General features: G+C 44.1%; 1 protein-coding gene across 1 annotated transcript in view; it reads right to left on the bottom strand.

The window, feature by feature from the left end:
* LOC117821147 (retinoic acid receptor gamma-A-like) overlaps nucleotides 1-21,174 on the bottom strand; it is a 67,171-nt gene that overhangs the window by 17,843 nt on the left and 28,154 nt on the right. Inside the window, 1 exon segment of the mRNA XM_034695222.1 lies at nucleotides 13,793-14,166. Within this exon segment, the coding sequence (XP_034551113.1) occupies nucleotides 13,793-13,961 (169 nt within the window). The 5' untranslated portion in view covers nucleotides 13,962-14,166.

Genomic DNA, 21,174 nt, shown 5'->3' with positions numbered 1-21,174 from the left:
ATTAGGGCTCCCCTGGCTGAGCAGAGCAGAGCAGGCTGGGCCGGCTGGAGTCCCCCATGGCCTCGGCCTCCACTGACAGGGCATCTGTCTTCATTAAAGCTCAGCCAGTGTGCATGACAGCCACTGAAATGCTGGTGTCTTCACGATTAATGAAGACAGATGACTCCCCCAAAGAGGCAGTAAAAAGGAACAAAAAGCAGGAGGATGAACAAACAAAAAGAACCAAAAAGAACCAAAACTCAGAACACTTCTCAAAACCACAGCACACAGTTATACTGTTTGTCCAACTGCTCTATCTCTTCTTGTATTCCTGATTGTTTTCCACCGTCATATCTGGCTTGGCTCCCTCCACACTTCTCCCACCATACCCTGCATATACACCCCCACTCCTTTTCCACTCTCACACGCTCTCTCACAGCAGTAGCGGCCCCCTGGAAGTGTATGGAAATGGACCCAAGTTTTGTCTGTGCAGAGACAGGCCTGTTGTTAGAGTCCGAGCCTTGTCTGAAGTCGAAGGAAAAATGAGACTCTGACAGAGATAAAGAGAAAAAAGAAAGCCGGCCCAAAGATCCCTCTGCTTTTTAAAAAAAAAAACCTGTGTATGCATTCCACATTTCTAATTTATTCATCCACTTCTCCATTAAATAATTTATCTACTTATTTATTCATGGCTGTTTGCCTCAAAAGGAATTTCATTAGTATCAAGGACAGTAAACAAACCTCCAACTTAAGACCGCAGCAGGCTACACAAACTTTTAACATCTGTATTATTGAGTAGGCCACACTCATCCTCACCAGTAATACATCAGAAACAAAACTTGAACTTTCATACCCACAATTAAATGTCAGATAGACTAAACATGTGAGTGATTCCACAGTGTCAGTGTTCTCTCTTCCTGTCACTCACCAACCCTTTTCCTCTTTCTTTCATCTGTGAGTACTCAAACTTTTGTTTTTAGTACACAGCACCTGGCAAGGTCAAACCTCAGGTGGCTCACATTGTCACTGAAACTTGACTCCATGAGCTCAGACTCACAACTCAAACACACTGGAACACACACACACACATACACACTCACACAGTGCATATTGTATCATAGCAGAGTTTCTTTCAGATGGGTGAGCAGCTCAGAGTGGCTGTGGGCTGTGAAGGGGGAGAGGAAAGGAGAGGAGAGGAAAGGAGAGGGGACTGTCTGTCCTGCTCTTTTCCTGTGCTGCTCTGTAGCCCCTGACAGCAGCCCCCTTAGCTGAGCCCTGAAGGGTAAGCAAGCCAGCAATGAGACAGAGGGAGAGAGAGAGAGGGACAGAGAGAGAGAGAGAGAGAGAGAGAGAGAGAGAGAGAGAGACAGAGACAGAGACAGAGACAGAGACAGAGACGTGTGTTGTACAAGAAATCCAAACAGGATGCCACTTACACTGAATGCTGGCACTGCCCGTCCAAGCGAAGGGATCCAGCCCAGCAAAGAAGGGGCTCGCCTTCCGCAGCATGCACGCACCTCTGCTGGTGACATCATAGAGCTGACGGGGGCCCATTCCCAGAGCCTCCATACAGTCAAACATGGCAACCCCCCCCGTCCTCAACAAAAATCACTATGTGCCCTGACTGCTGTCTGCGTCTCTCCCTGCTCCTACCTCTGCTGCTCGCGTCACAACAACAAACAGCAGCAACAGCCAGCTGGCTCCGCTGCTACCTACACTTATCTCACTCTGTCACTCTCTCTCCGCTCTCTCCTTTTCCTGCCGATGCTGCCGGAGTTTCCCCTCTTTCCCTCTCAGCTGGAATGCAGATCTGGTTCCTGCCTGGCTGAGCTGAGCTGAGCTGAGCTGAGCGTGACTCTGACTTTCTCTACTCTCCCCCCTGCCCTTGGGTGAGCTGCTCCCTGTCTGCTGTAACAGACCTAAATAACAGCCTCTCACAGCTCTTGCTGAGCCCCAGACACGGCGGAGCGAACCAACTACCTCGGCATGACGCTGTGAGAGGGGGTGGAGGAAGAGACAGAGAATGCCAGAGAGGGAGGGAGGGGGGGGGGAGGGGAGGGGCAGGAGAGGAGGCCGGACAGCACTGGAGGAAGAACTGATCTGGTTAGAGGACAAAACTCTGTTGCCATTCTTCGCTTGCGTTTTTTGTCTGTGCTGTCTTTTGTGTTTCATATTTCAGCTTTGAATGCAACAAACACCCCCCCTCCCTACATTTGTGTCCCATTCCGATCTGGTCTATGTCTGTCTCTGCATCGCACATCCCCCTCCATTCCCCCCTGCAGTAAATATGAGCCCCTTTCCCCTCCCTCCTCTGAGCCCCCGTCTCTAATCATAACCATATTAAAGTCCAGCCACTGGCCGGGTGAGTATGTGTGTGTGAGAAAGAGAGCCAAAGAGAGGGAGAGAGAAAGAACATTGTGCTGTGGTTGAACCCAGAAACCAGATGCCAGGGTAAATCCCTCCCTCCCCTCTTCCGTCTGTTTGAGGGAAACAGAGGATGGTGCAGTTCTTCTCTGTCTCTCCTACTGGAAGAGCTTTAACAGTGATGAATGAGGGGCTGCCTTGCTCAACCCCAGCAGTGCATTTACACAGACAAATACCCCCAATATACAAACACACCATGTGCTGGACACACTTCTCACAGGTTCACTTGACCTTGTTTGTGATTTATCTCTGAGCAAGATGTGGTAATGCAAGGACTGAGTCTTAATCCGTCAAAAGCTTCTTGAATGCATCAGACGTGTATCATTTAATGTTTTGCATTGCCTCTTACAACACAAGCTGCTCTGTTTATGTCTGAAACAATTTAATTTAAAACATGACAGTGCACTCACAGTGACAGTAAATCAAAGGAAATCAATAGGCGGTCTGTGGTCAATAAAAAAGCCTGTCACTGGTCCTAACTGTTGCTCAGCAGACGAATAGACTCTGGCTAGGCTTAAGCAAACAGCCTGATACAATGGGAGATATATGATAATAGAATGGCTTTAGCCTGTGCGCCCTGCACATTCATCTCCCCCTGTCAGACCAGTACAAGTGGTACAGCCCAGCAGGCAAAAAAGACAACATTTCCTGTCAATCTGTGCTGCTGGCTACGCTCTCCATAAACACATAGTGCCCTCCCTCCGCCCTCCTCCTCCTCTACCCTCCACCCTCCACCTCCTCTGTCTAACACTTCACTCTTCTTCCTGTCGTCTCATGAAAGAAACCATGCTTTCGCATTCCAGCTTATTTTGAATGATTCTGATTAAAATGTTTATTGACCTTCAAGCTGGAGAAGTCTTGTTTATTTTCCTAAGCTGGCACACTCGGAGTCGTGCACACATGTGGGCTGATGCTTCTCACATTACACACCGGCACTTACACAAACAAGACACACACACTTAACGGCTCTTTTGTAGCATCAAAGAGTAAACAACATCAGTGGGTTTTTATGTGTTTCTTCGTACAGCTGTCGGGTCATAAAGAGGTGGCTTTATGACAGCAAGAATAGAACAGTAGGAGAGGATAACAAACTATCAAAGATGCTCCTGCTAACAGTTTGCTGATAAAAACTTTTCCTTCTTTTTCTGCCTCTCTCCTCCCATTTGCACAATAAAGGAAGAAAGAAGTTCTGATCTAGATGCATTTCAGATTAAATCATCACTGCCCCGAGTCACATTTTTGTGGTCCGCAAGAATTGTTCTCACACTCGTCTTTTGTCTCCTTCTTGTCATTTTTTTCAAGCAGCTAGTTTCAAACGGCATCCTGGAAACTCAAAACTGACTGATTCCCTGGTGTTTCAATGTTCTATGGAACATCAGGGTTGTTTGCCAGGGGCTGCTCTCTGGACCGGCGAGACGCAACACATTCAATTTACACATCATGCACTCACACTTGAAAATCTTTTGTTTTTGGAGATTGATGGACCCTATCCGACTCTCCCCTGGATATGACATTTCTTTTGACTGTGTTTCAGACTATAATTCAGTCCACTAACCCCAGGTTCTCAACTTATTGGCCCCCGTCGCTGTGAACCGTGAGTCTTTTCCAGCACTTCAGAAGGTTTGCCGAGTTTAGACATCTAATCTACACATACTCTATACTGCTGCTGACCCAAGCTAGTCCCTGCAGTCCCTCCCCTCCTCTCCTCTCCCTCCTCCCCTTCCTTCCCCAGCCAGAGAGGTTGAACTCTAGAAGAAACCCCCACTGGGCCACTAACTTTCCCCCCAAACTTATCCTGCCCTCCCTCCTTCTCTGCCTCACTCTTTGGCTCACGAGTCATTCCCCCCCCCTTGTTTCTGCAAATACTCTCCCCATTTCATCAAGTTCCCTATGGCCGTTTTTTCCTTGACTGCATGATTTGTTTTAGTTGACAAAGTTCTCTGCTTTTGTTTCTGCTTTTGGACATGTTTCATTTTCAGTTGCTGCCAACTCACTGGTCATTTTCTGGGACTGCTGTTTTAAATCGTGTTGAATTGCACTGATTGGAGCAGACTTTCACACATATGAAAGCATTTGAACGTCACTTTTGTAATAGGATTTCTATCTCTGATGTTTCGTCTCTTTATCTAACAGCAGACAGGGACGCTGAGCCAGATGTACTTGTCTGCTTCTACCTCCACGTGTGCCCAGGAAAATCAGGCTTTACTACTGTCTGACACTCTGATGCCGATTACAGATAAGACATATACAACACATTGTTGCCACTTCCTCTGTAAACATTCATAGTCATTCAGGTTTCCAGCCAAGCGGTCAACAACACAGTGGTGTCTGAGGAAATAAAGACAGCTTGTTTTTTAAATGCCTATGTGCTAAACGCAGCCTGGCGATTTTGAAAGGAATGCAGAGCTTTTCTACTAGTGATGCGAGCATGTGTGCAGTGTGTGGACGTGCTGAAACAGATTGCAGGTGATGATAGAGACACTGAACACCAGTTCAGAGCACCCTCCCACTACAGACAGATTCAGGTTACTAAGACAGACAGAAACACACACACACTGATCCTATACAAGTCATTTGTCATGTTTTGTAGCTTCATGAAGGAGCTAACAAATATGCACCTGTGAACATTTCTGTCTTTTCATCCAAGGAACATCTCAGTGAATAAATAGTGTGTGTGTCATTATTTTTGTCCCAGCATTCTTACTCATCACATTCATTAATGGCTCCACCAGCCGCAAGTTTGACACATGCTCAGCTCTGACAAGACATGTAACCTTAAACACATTTTCCAGACACTCCCACAATATTTCTCATAAAGATACCTAATGTGTCGCCGAGTAGGAGGGACTTAGGGAAAATGAGGAGTGACTTATGACAGAGCCTGTTTCTCAGCGGCGGCCATGTTGGCCTCTGTTCAAATGCTTGTCTCACCAAAGGCCCAACATAGCTACTTTTCAGAGCGCTATCAGACTTGGCCATCTTTCAGCAGCGTCCTTTTTGCTCTCTTGCCTTCTTCTCTCTCACTATCTGCACTGTCATGACATTTCACTACCCGTGTTTTGTGGAAGAAAAAAAAAAGGAAGATGTCTTAGTTGTGCAGCCAAAATGATGGCCCCCCTTCCTGCGCCTGTGTGCCCGCCTTCGCCTTCTTAAAAACTCGTCCCTCCTTTTCTCGCCATTGCGCGCTCCTAGTCCTGCACGTGCCCACAAAGGCCCATCTGAAAACAGACCCCTCCCATTTTTAATAGTAGCCTCTTTATCTTCATTTGTCATCATGTCAGAGCTGTAGTACACTCTGTGGCCTCTCCCTCACCAGCAACCTTTGCTGACTTTCCACACATGCAGGCATGCCCGCACATGCAAAAAAAAAACACACACACACACTCACACTCTCAATTCGCAAACACATGCAAAGTTTCAGCCAGTTTCCAGCACTTAGGGCAAAATTGGATCCGACTTGCACAGAGGGATATTGGAAGGAAATCCAAGGTGAAGACTGAGAAGAAAAAGAGAGAAAGAGGAGAGCGAAAAGAGAGCACATAAGCCGACAGGGTTTAGGTGGATATCATCGGAGGAGCAGATATTCTACTCAGATTCACAAACACTTCTTCTGTTGGTGCTTAAATCGACTGCAAGAACAAACTGGGCTTTTCTGTCCCGTCTTATCTATTGAATCGTAGCCAGCACCAGCTGAAGAATATAAAGAGCAATGTGAGAGGAATCGATTTGCAGAAAGAAGCAGAGCGCCCCAGAGAGCTGTCATCTTGAGGCTAGCGTCCGCCGAGGGAGATGAAAGCGGGGATGTCAGAGTTGTTTATTAAAGCAGAGGAGGCTCCAATCTCACTGATAGATCAAGGATGCAGCCAAACAGCAAAACACATGCTGTCATCAGACACAACTACATGGAGGAGTCTGACCCAGTATTTCTGGTTTGATATATGTTGATCTTGATCACAGCAACACTGCTGCCTGTGAGAAGAGGGCTCTTTAATAATGCTGCTTTCTGATAAAGTTTGGACACCTTGAACTGCAGGGCCAAGTCCAAAAACTTGTAATACAGAGGGTGTCATTATTAAGTCCAGTATCTTACAATCCCAATTTAAAAAACAAGGTAAAGTGTGAATAAAAACAGAATGTGATGGTTTACAAATAATTTAAACTAGTATCCATGACTCCCAAAAAGAACGTCAAATGATTGATTCCTCAGACCACAGAACAGTATCCTCTTCCCCTCAGTCCATCGTAAATGGGCCCAGAGAAGTTGCTGGCGTTTCTGGATCATATTCAGATATGGTTTCCTCTTTGAATGGTGCAGTTTTAACCTGTATTCCTGTGCAATGACAAACTGTGTTCATAGAGAATGTTTTAGGAAATTATTTTGAGCCCAGGTAGTGATTTTCACTATAGAGTCATGTCTGTTTTTGATGCAGTGGTGCCTGCATGAGGGCCCGATGATTACAGCAATTCAGCTTTGTTTTTTCTGCCTTTTTTCTTTTGTAAGGCAAGGCAAGGCAACTTTATTTGTATAGCGCATTTCATACTCGAGGGTAACTCAATGTGCTTTACATTAAAACATTAAAAGCATTGGAAACATTCAGACAAGCATAAAAGAACATAATTAAAATGACAAATATAATAAAACAGAAAAGAAAAGGAAAATTTGAAATATGTTAAAAGTTTAATTAAGATTTGCATTTAAAGTGAGTTAAAATGAGCTAAGATAGGAAGGCAGTGGCAAATAAAAAAGTCTCAGTCTTTGATTTAAAAGAGGTGAGAGTTGGAGCGGACTTACAGCTTTCAAGGAGTGTTTTCTAGACACTGTATGTGGTGCATAATGACTAAACGCTGCTTCACCATGTTTCTTTCTGACTCTCGAGACTGAAAGCAGACCAGTACCCGATGACCTCAGGGGTCCAGATGGTTCATACAGTAGCAGCAGATCAGAAATGTATTTTGGGCCTAAACCATTCAGTGCTTTATAAACCGTCAGCAGGATTTTAAAGTCTATTCTCTGACGGACAGGAAGCCAGTGTAGAGATTTAAGAACTGGAGTGATGTGATTGTACAGAGATTTCTCCAGATTCTCTAAACTCTTAAATGGCATTATGAACTGTAGATAAAGTTCAAATTTAATGCTGTGGAACATTATTTTGAAATGTTTGAACTATTTGCTTAAATGGCAATCTCTGTCAGAATGGTTAATCTCTTCTCTTTTATCCTATTTTCCCCTTATTGTTGTATATTTTTTCCTTCTAGGTTGGAGGATGTTCTTTAGCATAACACAACTTCTTCAGTGTTTTGTTGGCCCTGTCAAAAAATGTTTGTCAAGTGTTGCTTGCATTAAACCATACTGTCAACCAAGGCGTGAGCAATCTACTCCCACTGTTTTAGGTGGTAGTCTATGCCATATATAGCAACTCTTTGTATTTGCACAACTATTCTGCACAGAACATTACTATTTGCACATGTTTTTTGATTTATACCTGAGTTATCTTAATTTATTTTGATTGTATTTTATTTATTTCATATTATTATTATTTTTATTATTATTATTATTATTATTATTATTATTTTAAACCTGTTGGTCATTACTGTTGTTTCTGTTTTGTTTTTTTCTGTAGTCACTGTCACTGTGGTTATTATGTACATATATGTATGTTTTTACTTGTCTGTCTCACTGTACAACAGGTTTGCGGGAGGGAGAGGGGGAGGGAGGGATGTTCTTGTTCATGTATGTTTAGAAAAAACAAGAACGATTGTATGAAACTACACTGTGATTTCTATCTGATTTTTGAAAAATAAAAATTAAATATATATAAAAAAAGTGTTGCTTGCATTAAAATGAGCATATATTTCCCATATAACAATAACATTCTTCAGTCTCAACATTTGACATGTTGTCTTTGCACCGTTTAAATTAAATATATGGTTTAAATAATACACAAAACATCAAATTCAGTTTTTATCAACATTTTACACAGCTATTTAATTTACATTCTTAACTGGGTAAACCCTGTGGCAAAAAACAATTACTTTCCATATCCATCTTCTTGAGAGTCATAATGGCTGTAATTGAGTAGCTACAGATGTAAGAGGAGCCTGAGGAGCTACTAGGACCCAACCAGCTCTGAAGGGTAAAAGTGGAGTGGGATCCTGTCAGTCTATGTCAGCAGAGCTGGTGAGTGCATCTCTAAGTTGCCACTTACTAAAAAGTAACTCAAACTATAACAGATGTGATAATAGGAACAATGTTAAAAGTTAGGATATTTTCCTTGTCTGACGTGTAAATGTTCAGTTTGATGCAAATTACGGCAAATAGGCAGGCTAATATTTGAGCTAAACTGTAAATTGAAATGTTCAGTGGAATGTTAATCTGCACCCTGAGGACGCTGAAAGAATCTGTTGCCATGGAATTGGAGGCACTGTTTATCTGCTGTGTAAATAAACAAATCTTAAATCAATGCAAAAGATGACAAAATGGCATAGATTTGGGATGATAGTGTCTTTGTGCAATAAAAACACATCTATAAATAATAAAAAATCCCTTTCAAGACTCAATTTAAGTCTTTTAAATAATCACAGATAATGACTCCATGTCTAATAAATTCATTTGATGACCATGGATTGCACATGCTATTCACAACCCTCAAGTGGCTCAAATCTATTTCAAATATCTGTCTCTCATTCCTGAAGCTTCTCTGAGATTCCTCATTTATAATGTTCCCCCTCAGGCTCAGGCGATTTTTCTGCCCCTTTCAATAAATGTGACAGAAATCAGTAAAGGACAAACAGACTGACAGAGGTCAGAGATGGATTGGCTTCACTCTTGAGTGCAAACAGAAGATTGAACACTCAGGTGTCTCCTTGAGTCTTTCACAGTTTCAAAACAAGGATGACATCACAGCTTGAAAAAAAAGAAAAGAGAAAAAAGAAAGGAAGAAGTAAGGAAAGATTGGAGTTTTGCCTTTCTGTGTCTGTAGGGAGGCTCATGCCTGCTAGGAAGTGAGTGTGAGCTGCTGCTGAGCTCATCATCCTCATATCCATACATAGCTCCCTTTCTCCTTCATCTCCCCCCCTCCCCTCACTCATATATACAGGATACCCACATATGCATGCAGACGAATCCAAACCCTCACAGTCAGCCACCCATCAACCTGCCTCCATCAGTGCTGCGCTGAAACCCGGCACTTCAAACTATATGAAAACAAATAAGGCTGTACAATGAGCTGTTTGTGCTCTGCTTTGCATCCAGCGGAGAAGCCTTCACTCTTCTGTCCCTCTCCTCCATTTAAAGATTCACTTTTACATTCCCTCTCATACCACATTTCCCACCAAAATGGCTGCTTTACGCAACTCCCCGAGCTCCCTAAGCCAACATGACCTCCTTGTGTGTGTGCATGTGTGTGTGTGTGTGTTAGTGTGTGTGTGTGTGTGTGTGTGTGTGTGTGTGTGTGTGTGTGTGTGTGTGTGTGTGTGTGTGTGTGTGTGTGTGTGTGTGTGTGTGTGTGTGTGTGTGTGTGTGTCAAAGAATGCAATGAGTGTTTTTAATTATGTCACTTTGCATGAGGATTTTTTTTCAGCTGGAACATTTGAGTCTTTCTCACAGCCTGTCTGACTTAATGATTTGCGTTTGTGTTTGAGGGTGCATACATGCATGTTAAAGCATGCACACTGAAGACTGCATGCATATGTGCCCAGCAGCCAGAATTCCACTGTTTGTGCATACGTGTGTCTGTGTTTACATGTTGCGTCCAAATCCATATCCAACGCTCTTTACATAAACAGCACGGTTGTACCTCTTCTCTCCAGCAGGGGCGCACCTGAGCAGACTCAGGCTGCTTCTACACAAGTTTCAACACACTTTTCATTCCTTCCCATTAATACAATGCTTGTATCTGCTCCCTCTGTGATGCAGTTTAAACACTTACAGCTGAGCTTGCAGGATACATCACTCAGAAAAGCTACAAGTTATGGTCTGAATCAAGTCCGAGCCCAGCAGCAGGACTTCAGATTTTGGTCCTTGCCATATGGTCTGAAGGAAATGACCTACTAGCTTTTCAAAACATCCCTGTGGCTGGCTTTGGGGCCAGGGCTCCGGCCCTGATTGGTAAAAGCTTAGAGAGGTGTTTCAGGGCTCAGTGGTGATGTTATCACATAGTAAGTGGCCTTAATGGGCTTCCAACTGTTTGTTTGAAGGGCTCCCATAATGATAGGGATCAACTGATAACGGCCTCTAGCACTCACTGTACGGAAAGCCATCGGACCCTCTCATGGATGAACTACTTTCTTTGTCTCTTTATGAAGATTTGGGTGGTAAGGAAGGGAGTCTGAAGCACACCCACATGGTCAGTAAACAGCATTCACATATGACTCAATCACTAAAGTGAGTTAAAGAATAAAGAGAAACCTTCTATCTCTGCATGTGAAAACACACCTCTCCATCCCTCCCCTCTCCTGTCTCATCCCACCTCTGTGCAAAACAGGTATTTCCGAAGACACCATGGTGCAAAAGCAGAGCGCCGCTGTGGGAGGTGCTCCGACCTGTCGGCACAGCGTGCACACCCAACAAAAGTAGGCGTCACCGGGGCTACCTTTTTAACAACAATTACACACGGTGCTCTGAACCTGGGCAGGAATGCGGTGCCATTTAACTGCACCAACTTAAACACAAAAATATCTGTAGAGCTGCTCCCTTTATGTGGAAGGTATTTTCTCAGCCTGGCCCACAGACAGCCCTGACAACAATGAGCAGGCCTGTTAGGCCAACTCCTGGAGAAGAAGGAGAAGGAGAGAGAGAAAAAAAAAAGCCTGGGGAATGTCCAAACCAAGGCCTTTTGTCTTCTGTGCTAACGTTTAAGAGAGCGGGGACTGAGACCGCTGTCAGTAAAATGCCTTGTAACATTCCCCGTCAAGGGACACAACAAAAAGAGGATTTAAAGGCTGAAACTAACAGCTGATAATTTTCCATCCCTTTCAAAGTCGAAACTACTACTCTGACATGTTTTTGTGCAAGCTGTAGCTAAAAGGAGCTGTAGCCATGGCTATGACTGAAACAATGTGGTGATAAATCAGATAATTCATAACTGAAAATGTATGAAAAAGGCAATGCAACAGAGACTTTTTAATGTATCAGAAAAATATGCTTAAAATTCCTTCCCACCTTTTTCTCATTAATGAGGACTTTTAAAACGAATGACTCTTGAATGACTTTGAGCTGTTCAAGAAGTTTGAGGGCATTACTTGAGTTCTGAGGTGTTGATCTTCCTTGTTTTGACACTTTAAAGAATAAATAAATTCTTCATTAACAAAATATGTGAACTTAAATCGAAAAGTTTTTGTCTTTGTTTGTAGATAATACAATTATTTTGGAATTTTTAGACCTGATGTCAGCTAATAAAGAGGCAGCACCAAAAAAAATGTCAATCTGCTCACATAAAGCTGAGTCAGAGCTAATTGTCTCTGTGATCCAGACTTAATCTTTGACCCTGGCCTCGTTTAAGCCCTGACACAGAGCTTAAACCGAATAACTGCGGTCCTTAACCCTTGTGAACGATACTACTGCCAGCGTGGATGTGTCAGTACAAGCAGTCATGTATGAAGCCCCGGTGCATGTGGTTTCCTGCGTCTGTTTATACTTTTGATTCTTGGATTTTTTTGTTTTAACTCATGCCAGTGCAAAAACCAAAAAGAATCCATCTGTCAGTGCTGTGGGATTTCACTCTGCGTCAGGGGTATGTTTCTAGTTTTTAGATGAAAGAAGTGCTCTGTGTGTGAAAAACAGAGAGAGGGGGGGGGAGAGAGGGAGAGTGTCTCTGGTGGTGTGTTTGCATGTGTGTATCTGTGTGTTTTCCTAGCAGGGTGTGTTCTTGGATTCCACCACACTTAGACATTACCCCCAGGTGCTCTCTCTCTCTCTCTCTCTCTCTCTCTCTCTCTCTCTCTCTCTCTCTCTCTATCTCTCTCTATATATCTATATCTCTCTCTCTCTCTCTCTCTCTCTCTCTCTCTCTCTCTCTCTCTCTCTCTCTCTCTCTCTCTCGCTCTGCTTCTATGAAAATACCTTGAGGATTAGGTGGGCAGCAGCGGGGAGGAGGAAGAAGGGGGAGGGGGGGGGTGAGGTAGTGATTGACGGCTGAAAGGCTGGAGAGGTGCTCAGGCATGCTGTGGTGGGGAGAGAGATGAGGGAGGGAGGGAGGGAGGGGTGCTGCTGCTGCACACACAGGCAGGCAGGGGGGGCTTCTCAGAGCTCTGCACTCAGCTGTTGCCACCTACACCCATCATATCCCCTCCACCACTTACTACCACCCACCACCTGCCACCTCTTTAACACTGCACCCAGATCAGATTTCAAATAAGTCCTGCTTACCTTTACCTCATATTCCAACCTCAACCCTTCTTTTCTCTCTCCGTCTGACATCTTTGGCAAATAATTACACAGCAGTGGTTTCATATGAGGACGCTCCTCCGTGACCTAGAATCCTGATGCTGATTAAAAAACTGTTTTCAAGCTAGCAGGTGTTTTGAACAATGACTAATGTACGTCGGCATATGTCCGCACCGTGTGTGTGTAATCTTGCTGTTTTTTTCCATGACATAAAAACACTCTGACTGCCAACAATCTCCTCTTTGTGCTCTGTGCTCCATACATCATTGCATCCTAAAGCATACAACAGTGTCCCCTGTGGTATGGCCTGAAACTACAAGTCTGAAACTTAGTGGAGTGTGCTGTTGCAGTCTGGTTGCTTGATTCTTGCTGTCAATTAACCTCTCCCTATACAGAAAATTGGAGTTGCAAGTGTGCTCATTCTGAGTAAAAAGCAACACACGTCTTCGGGGTGAAACTGAGCTAATTTTCAAGTATTTGTTGCTGCAGTCATCACCTCACATTGAAAGAATGTTGTTTTGTCTCTAATTGCAGACTTGTGGCTTGCCTGCCTTGCTAAAGCTCCCTGAGAGGTCCAGATACACACACACACACACACGAGCACACACAAATACACATAAACACACTATGCTGAAGCAAGAGCCAGAGTTTGTGGTCACAACCACACCATCTTCAAGCATCTATAAGGAAACCACAGGAGCAGAGTAATCATTGTACTGATGAAAGTGGACTTTTTCCTCACAGGCTCTCTGGGGGTATTTTTTTTCAAACCACTCATCCTATATCACAAACAGACCCTGAAGTTTTCCATTTCCACAAAATTACACATAATGAAGAGCAATTTAAACCACCATATTTTCCTTTTTCCAGTGCACGTCCAAATTGTTTAATGTGCAATGACTAAAATGAAAGTAAAGGGCTGTATATGTAGTTAGAGCTGAACTGGAAAAATGATACATAAAAGGTAGGGAAAGTCAAACACACATGGTGATGAAAATGACTTACAGAGAGCGGCCATTTCTTTGGGCAGGTCAGCACCAAATCTCCCAAACAGGCTGCTGTTGGCCAGCAGGTCGAACGGGGAGTGGCTTCTCATGGAGTTGAAGGCGAAGGGGTACACAGCAGGTGGGAAGCCGGTCATGTGACCCACCTGCTGTTCCCTGTTGGTAGCCATGGTAGGGGAGCACACCCAGGGGTCCACAGCCGGCCGCTGGGTGAGAGTAACGGCTCACGCAGCACCTGGAAATCCCCACTACAGATGAAATCCGTGTCCTTTACACAACTCTGGGGATGTGGGGAATTGATGAGTGATGATGTGGCCTCTGGTTCACAGAGAAAATGTCCAATTCCACTTAAGAGGAGTCATCCAGTCCAATTTTCTGAGGAAGAGAGGGCAGACAAATCTGTCACTTTTCACTAATAAACTCACCACTTACAACATGAGCACAAGTGTTTCTGATTAGCATAAACATGGGGATACAGTCAGTGGTTTGTGTTGAGATTCCACAAAACATGTTTCACCTCACATCAACTCTGAAAACCCTGAACCACCTGCACTCTGGGATGGAGAATAGTTTATCCACAGTTCTAATGTAAGAAGGATGTGCACACTTCATACCAACAGGTATGACATTACAGGAAGGAGAGAAGAAGAGAGAAAAGGGCGGGGGGAACCAAAACAGATAAAGACGTGAGAGAAAAAGAATGAGTTAGCTGTGAGAGAAAAAAAAAGCCTGAAAAAAAGGACTGGGCAAGAGGAAAAGAAAATAAGAAAGAAGTTTGGAAAAAGTTATAACAGGGAAGAGCAAGGGAGGGAGGGGAAAAGGGAGAGAGAGAGAAAGAGAGAGAGCTCTTGTTCCTGCATTTTGAAGCGCTTCCAGACTTCTACAGTGATTCCAGGCTATGCCATATGATTTAAATCACCAGAACTCTACTATAAAGAGCTCCTCTGTTCCTGCTGCCAGCCTAGCACAGCAGCCTGCCTCTCTGCCGCTTTCCCCCAGGACCAGAGGCCCAGACACGGGGTCCGAGGCATGAAGAAGGGAGACGAGAGGGGGGGTGGGGGTGTTGATGGTAGGGAAAATAAGATCCACTGATTGCTAACTGCTGCTGTCACTTCCAACTATCTTCTTGAGGTCAGGCTCCCATCCCACAGAGTCATTTTGGCTAAACCTCCTGCAGCCTGCTCGTCACTTTGACTCGCACAGTAGGCACAGACAAGTCGGGCTCAAGTATGGACAAGGCTGCACTTATGCCCCACTGTTGACTGTTAATACAAGAGTGGGGTGGGGTGGGGGTGGGGGTGGGGGGGGCCTGCTAAAGCCTCCCATTTTCTTTTTTTGAGTTTTCTTTGCCTTTCGCTTCCCTAGCGTGATTTCATGAGTGGGTGGTGTGATCATCTTGTTTTTTAAATGTGGCTTTGAAAAAGAGCAGAGCCAAGGAATTTGGAACTGCTGTGGCTTGTGAATCTGGGAGAAAAGACAGGGAAAAAATCTTGGTAATGAATTCGGTATAAACAAAGAAATGAGTGGAGGAAAGAAAAAAAAAAGATCTAAGGCTGAACCAGTGAACTGCTGAACTGAGCAAGAACGCACAGAGGAACAGTGACAGGGTCTGGGCACTGGGGGGCACTAAGACGTGGCGCCGTGCCCAGGAAAATGAGGGAGAGCTTTCCAAGACGCACACATATGCACACAGTCTGAAACACATGCAATCAAGCAGTGAAAAAAATACTCTGCACATGTGTGAGAGCACCCACTAAAACACACACACACACACACACACACACACACACACTCACACACTCACACACTCACACACACACACACACACACACACACACACACACACACACACACCTCACCCTTTGCCTTTTCCAGGGCTCCGGCTCCCTCCCTGCCTCTCTTTCTGGCTCTTTCTCTTTCAACAGAGCCAGTTAATTACACCCTACTGCTGCAGGCAGCTTCAAACCACCACTAATTTAGAGTTCCATTACAGTAAACTGTTCCACATGTGCTTCCAGAGCCCAGGCAGGCTCGGGTGGCCACGTTTCAGGAAGGAGCAGCCGCCGATAGGCACCCACCCCCATCCTGCCAACGCAGCTATGCTGCCATCTTTCTTTTTCATTCCTACTTTCTTTTCACATTTCTTGCCTTCTTTCATTTCTTTTTTCAGTCTTCCCCTCGTCTAAACTGCCTTTGATTTTCTTCTCTGACCCACCCCACATCTCACAATAATCACGTCCTCATATCCAATCCCCAACCCCCGCCTCCACCACCCCTACCTCCACCCGCACCCCGTCTCTGTCCCTCTACTGCTTATACAACTTGTACCATGACCCTGTGCAGCGGTTCCACTGTGTGGCTAACACACAAAAACATCACTAAAGATTTCACAGTGGGCCTAATGGGAGACGAGCTCGAGACTGGAAAAACAAAACTGCCAGCAAACGCACAGGCGCACAGTATGTGTGTGTGTGTGTGTGTGTGTGTGTGTGTGGGGGAGAGTGTGTATACGCATGTGTGTTATGAGTCTGCACTTGGCGAGCGTCTAGCCCGTTTGGGTATCTGCCTCATGAACTCAAAGCAGGCCCCTTAAAGGCAGCGCAATCTGTCTGCAAGTGCTGGGAGAAGAGTAGAAAGAGAGAAATGAAGATGTGTGAGAAAAAGAAGGCTCATGGCAAAGAGTAGGACTGTAGGCATGTGACTTTTGTATTCCCACTGGAGGAAACAACAGTATATTCATCCAAAAATTAAGCCCTAAATGAGTTTCAAGCCACTAAACCAAAGCACAGAATCCTTTCTAGGAAAAATAAACCGCAGTGCCACTGCTAGTTTGCACATGTTTGAAACATTGAAAAGAAAAAAAAACGCAAAGAAAGTAAGATCTAAAGAGCAAAGACAGAGACACAGCCTTAAAAAAAAAGAACCCAGTGACTTTAATCTCCCCAAACACAATAATGAATTAATAAAAGAGTTGGCGCCAGTGTTTTTAATGAGTCACATCAGCCCGGCAGCTTTTTACAGAGCCATTTATGTTTTATGTTGGGTCCTGTGGTAGGCTAACTTCGCCAGTCCGTCTGGGGCTATAAGGGGATAAGGGGAATTTGTGAGTGACCTCATCCCCTGTTAGGCAGGGCCAAATGGGCATGGAGGGCCTCCCCACTTCCCCTGAGCCTGGGGGGCACACAGGAGGCAGCAGGCGGCCAGGCAGGCGAAGAGCACCGGGCTGGGTTGGTTCACGGCTGCTGTTGGGACTTTCCATCATTCCCTAAGAGGTGCACTGTAGCAGTTCAAATTTACTTTGGTTGTTTCTTTAAATAGTGCGAGTGTCAGACCTCACAGTAGCTTGGCGTGTTTAAGCAGGCTTATTGGTTACAGTCGAGATAATCCATTGATTTTAACGGGACAGCACGGCATGTCGCAAATGAAATGAAATCAATCAAGCCCAAAAATTGGAGACAGCTAACAAGACAAGGCACGCTTACAGAGAATGGGATTGTCTTGTTTGTTGAGGCGTTTGGATTTCGACACAAAGACGGGGCATCAAGCAAGAGTTTAAGAAAAAAAAAACAGACAAAGAGAGAGAGAGAAAACAGTTCCCACAGATTGAATGTCTGTCAAACAAAGGGTATCAAATCCTCTGTGAGCAACACAACAATTGTGCCTTAACCGTTGTGACGGAGTCAGGCCCCTCAGGCAATAAGAACTACACTCAAGCATAACAAATAAATCACGGCATCTCAGGAAGCTGCGTACCACACAACCGAGAGAGGCAGAGAGTGTTTTTTTTAGTCAGCACAAGAAACCACAGGTGATTACTCGGCGTATATGAACAGGATTCTGGGTGCCATGGCCGCCTCTTGTTTGTTAACAGGAGGTTTCTTATTGCTGGGAAACAAAAAATGGCATTACAGTATTTGATGTTAAATTGAGTTATAATTATATGTTTGTCTTGCTGGATTTCTGCCTTTGAAGTCACAATTTCGCAACCCTTCTCCCTCTTCTGCCTCATGTGGAAACTAGTTTCTTTGTTTCACTACTGAGATTGAGTGGCTTTCTTCTTTCGTTTTCTTTTTGGGTTACTTGAACTACCCAGCACGCCACAGTAAGCAATTTTTAGAAATTCTCTGCAGGGTTAAATTAAAATATGTGCCAATCAGTCGAGGCAGAGCTGCAAGTCCAACCTTTACTGGAAGGACTGAAAGTAAATTCACTGCCTCCAGATAAATTAACTGTACCATGTATCCTGGCAGGGAAAGCTTGGCAGTTCTCTCACTCTCTTTCCACCCCTGACTTGCCCACTCCTGCTCTTTTTTTCTTCTTTCTGACAGAAAGCCATACATGTCTTCCAGGCACTGTCCTCCAATTGTCAACAACATAAAGTGATTTATGTTCAGTTCGGTTTGTAAAGGAAACGACTTCAAGCAGACAGTTTAAGTTTTGGGTCAGGGGTGAAGTCACATTATCACAGTAGTAACACAGTGATTTTACAAACCGTGTGTCCTCACTGAGTTGACAGACTGGCTTTTCCAACTGCTTGGAGCAGAATGAATATTTATTGTCATCATCACCGCTTAATATGCCAACACAGAGCAATCAACAACTCAGAACTGTCACAGTGGAATAAAAAGGTTCGTATTAAATCAGGATCAGAGTGTTATCTGATCTGGGTGCTGGCGTCAGCAGTATTTTGGCTGTGACAACAATATCCTCAACACTATTATCTGATGCAGAGCTGACAGGTCCCAGTCTTTCAACAAGCAGTGGGCTAATGGCTCTGAGAGAGACACCTAGTGACAGACGCTTCAGTGTCTCCAAACAAACCCACATTCCTCTGCCTCAAACTTGTTTGACATCTGCCTTCTCTTGGCATCGCACAAACACATATTTGCTTACAGCAACAATGCTAAGTAGCACCTCTGTGTAATCATTTGTCACTTAAAGGGGTATTGTTTTTCATGACTGCCATTAGGGAGTGGCATTGTGCAATCCTTGTGTTGGTATCGATAAATCATCAAACATTGAACCTTAAATCTCCTTTTTCTTCTCCCTTTTCTTCTCCAAGTTTAGACAAAATGTCCAAAAACAGCCTGTGTTGACTCGTAGTGGTGAAAGAGAGAAGTATGGAAAGAGTGAGAACTCACTCAGAGTGAGACATAAAGCACTTTGTGACATGATGAAGTCATCCTTACAGAGCGCTGTTTCCATGATGTGGTGGAGCTCTTTGGAGTACTCGACATGGAGACTTCAGCAGTGGGCCCAGCAAAACAAGAAAACACACCACAACAGGAAAAGGCAAAGACAGATGATGGTGAAATGAAAAAAGTTTGAGAAATAAATAGTGAGTCAGAGAGACAGGAAATAAAGCAAGAGAAAAAGATCCAGATGGCAGCAGTATGATGGCTGCTACTCTGGATTCTACAAGTCAAGTTGTGTTCTTCCTTTATGTCCTATAGAACAAAAGGAAGAAGCACGTCCTTAAACTAAGAGGATTCTTACGTGGAGCCATAAAGGTGTTTCTCCTCCCCGACTCTGAGAGAAAACAATCCCTGCTCTGTATGAAGAGAAGCATAATGGATGGTTTCACCAACACTGCTTTTTAGCCTCAGGAGTCAAAGCAACATTTAGACACATGCAGGCCCAAACACACACACGCAAGGCCCAAAACAACACATGCACACTCACACAAGTTTGACTTTTAGTGCCAGAGGATCTTTTAATGAGAGCTTGGACGCGGCCTGCAAATGTAAATCCTCACAATCAGCGCGGCACACCTGCAAAAATAGACATAGGAAATAGTTTGCAGATAGTTTCCTTGTTAATTATAGTGTGTTAGCGGAGAGCCCCTTGATTCCCCTAAAACCACCTGTCTAACCCCTCCCTACCACTTGGCCTTAATTGCTATAGAAATTCCAGAAAAGACAGGTATCAACAACTCCCAGATTTACTGCTCAAAGTCATGTCACAAAGGAAGACTGTTGGCAGATTTTGCAACACATAAGTTTTTATGGGTCAACTGTTGATTTAGTGTTTTCCATTAAACATAGGATTTACTGTATCTATCTACACCTGAAAAGAGTCATGAAATATATATTGTTTTTCTGTTTTGTTATGTCCTTTTGAACAGAGTGTAAAAAATAAACTTGTTTTTGTGGTTTTTAAACCCTTTTAAAAGCCTTGATACATACTGAAGAAGCAGCAGTCATAAAGATTGACTGATGTCATTGTGATGGCCATTTCTCCTGTTTGATTGGAAGGTTTCACTCTCTTATTTACACTGAGAGTCCAGCTCTATTGGAGTTAAACTCAAAAGTATTTCTTTCAGTGGATGTAGGCAGTGTTTTCAGCTCATCTGTATGGATACGTGAAACAGCATGTGAACGCTGATTAAAGAGTTTCAATATTTGTCTTATGCTTGATTGGTAAATATTTACCACAAAGAAATGGGGTAAATGTTTGTGGTGAGGACAACAAAGCTAACAAACTTGTGATCACAAGTGCAGGGATCATGACTAACAACACATCTGGAGTGTATAACAGCACGCACAATAATAATTGATTCCAAACTGTCACTGAAGACTAGCAGAACGCTGAGCCTGAACACAAAGAAGGTAAAGCTGCTCTGTGTGGACAGCCTGTCCTTGATTTAAAAAAAAAAAGACCCACGGGTGGTGCTGTGGACGGGGCTAGCTGGTGATATTGCTCTGCTCTGTTTCCTCCACTCCAGATGTCACCAACTCAAAAGTCAAACCGATGGAGCAGATGACAGCAGAGGGGCCGACACAGATATCACTGGCCTTCAAGCAAGAATCGCTCATTCAGCTGTCTGGGTGTTTTTTTTCTTTCATTTCACTTTGAATCACACTGTCCCTCGCACTTATGTCAGGTCCACCAGGGGGAAACACAGCAGGTGCAAAAGCCAAGCCAGTCCAGCTGCAGAGGTTTACCTACAGACCAGTCAGTGCTGGAGCAATAAAACAAAAGCTCTGCTCTGACATCAGGCCCTTGAAATCTTCATCTGATATTGAAATCACACCGCATTGAACACACTGTGTTACACATGGCTGTAACAAGTGGAACCTGTTAACCTTGCACAAACGCCAGCATCAATAAATAATCTTAAGTGACACACTGCTAACTATGGGAACACGATGAATAAACTTTCTTGTAAACTCAGAGCCGAGTTTTCAGACACACCTCACTCCACAGGAATCAGCCTGTGCTGTTTTAAAAGGTGGAAAACAATGCTGCTCTTTTCCAAGTGTTCATATGTTGGTTATAAAAAAAACAGGTCAAGGACTGGTGACTCTTCTGGTGAATACACATCAAACACATGCGACCGTGTACACACACAAAAACACACACACACATATGCTAATAATAAAG

The sequence above is a fragment of the Notolabrus celidotus genome, chromosome 11 (assembly GCF_009762535.1).
Source record: "Notolabrus celidotus isolate fNotCel1 chromosome 11, fNotCel1.pri, whole genome shotgun sequence".
NCBI classification, from domain to species: domain Eukaryota; kingdom Metazoa; phylum Chordata; class Actinopteri; order Labriformes; family Labridae; genus Notolabrus; species Notolabrus celidotus.
The sequence above is the reverse complement of the archived record's forward strand: the minus strand, read 5'-3'. Positions and strand labels throughout refer to the sequence as shown.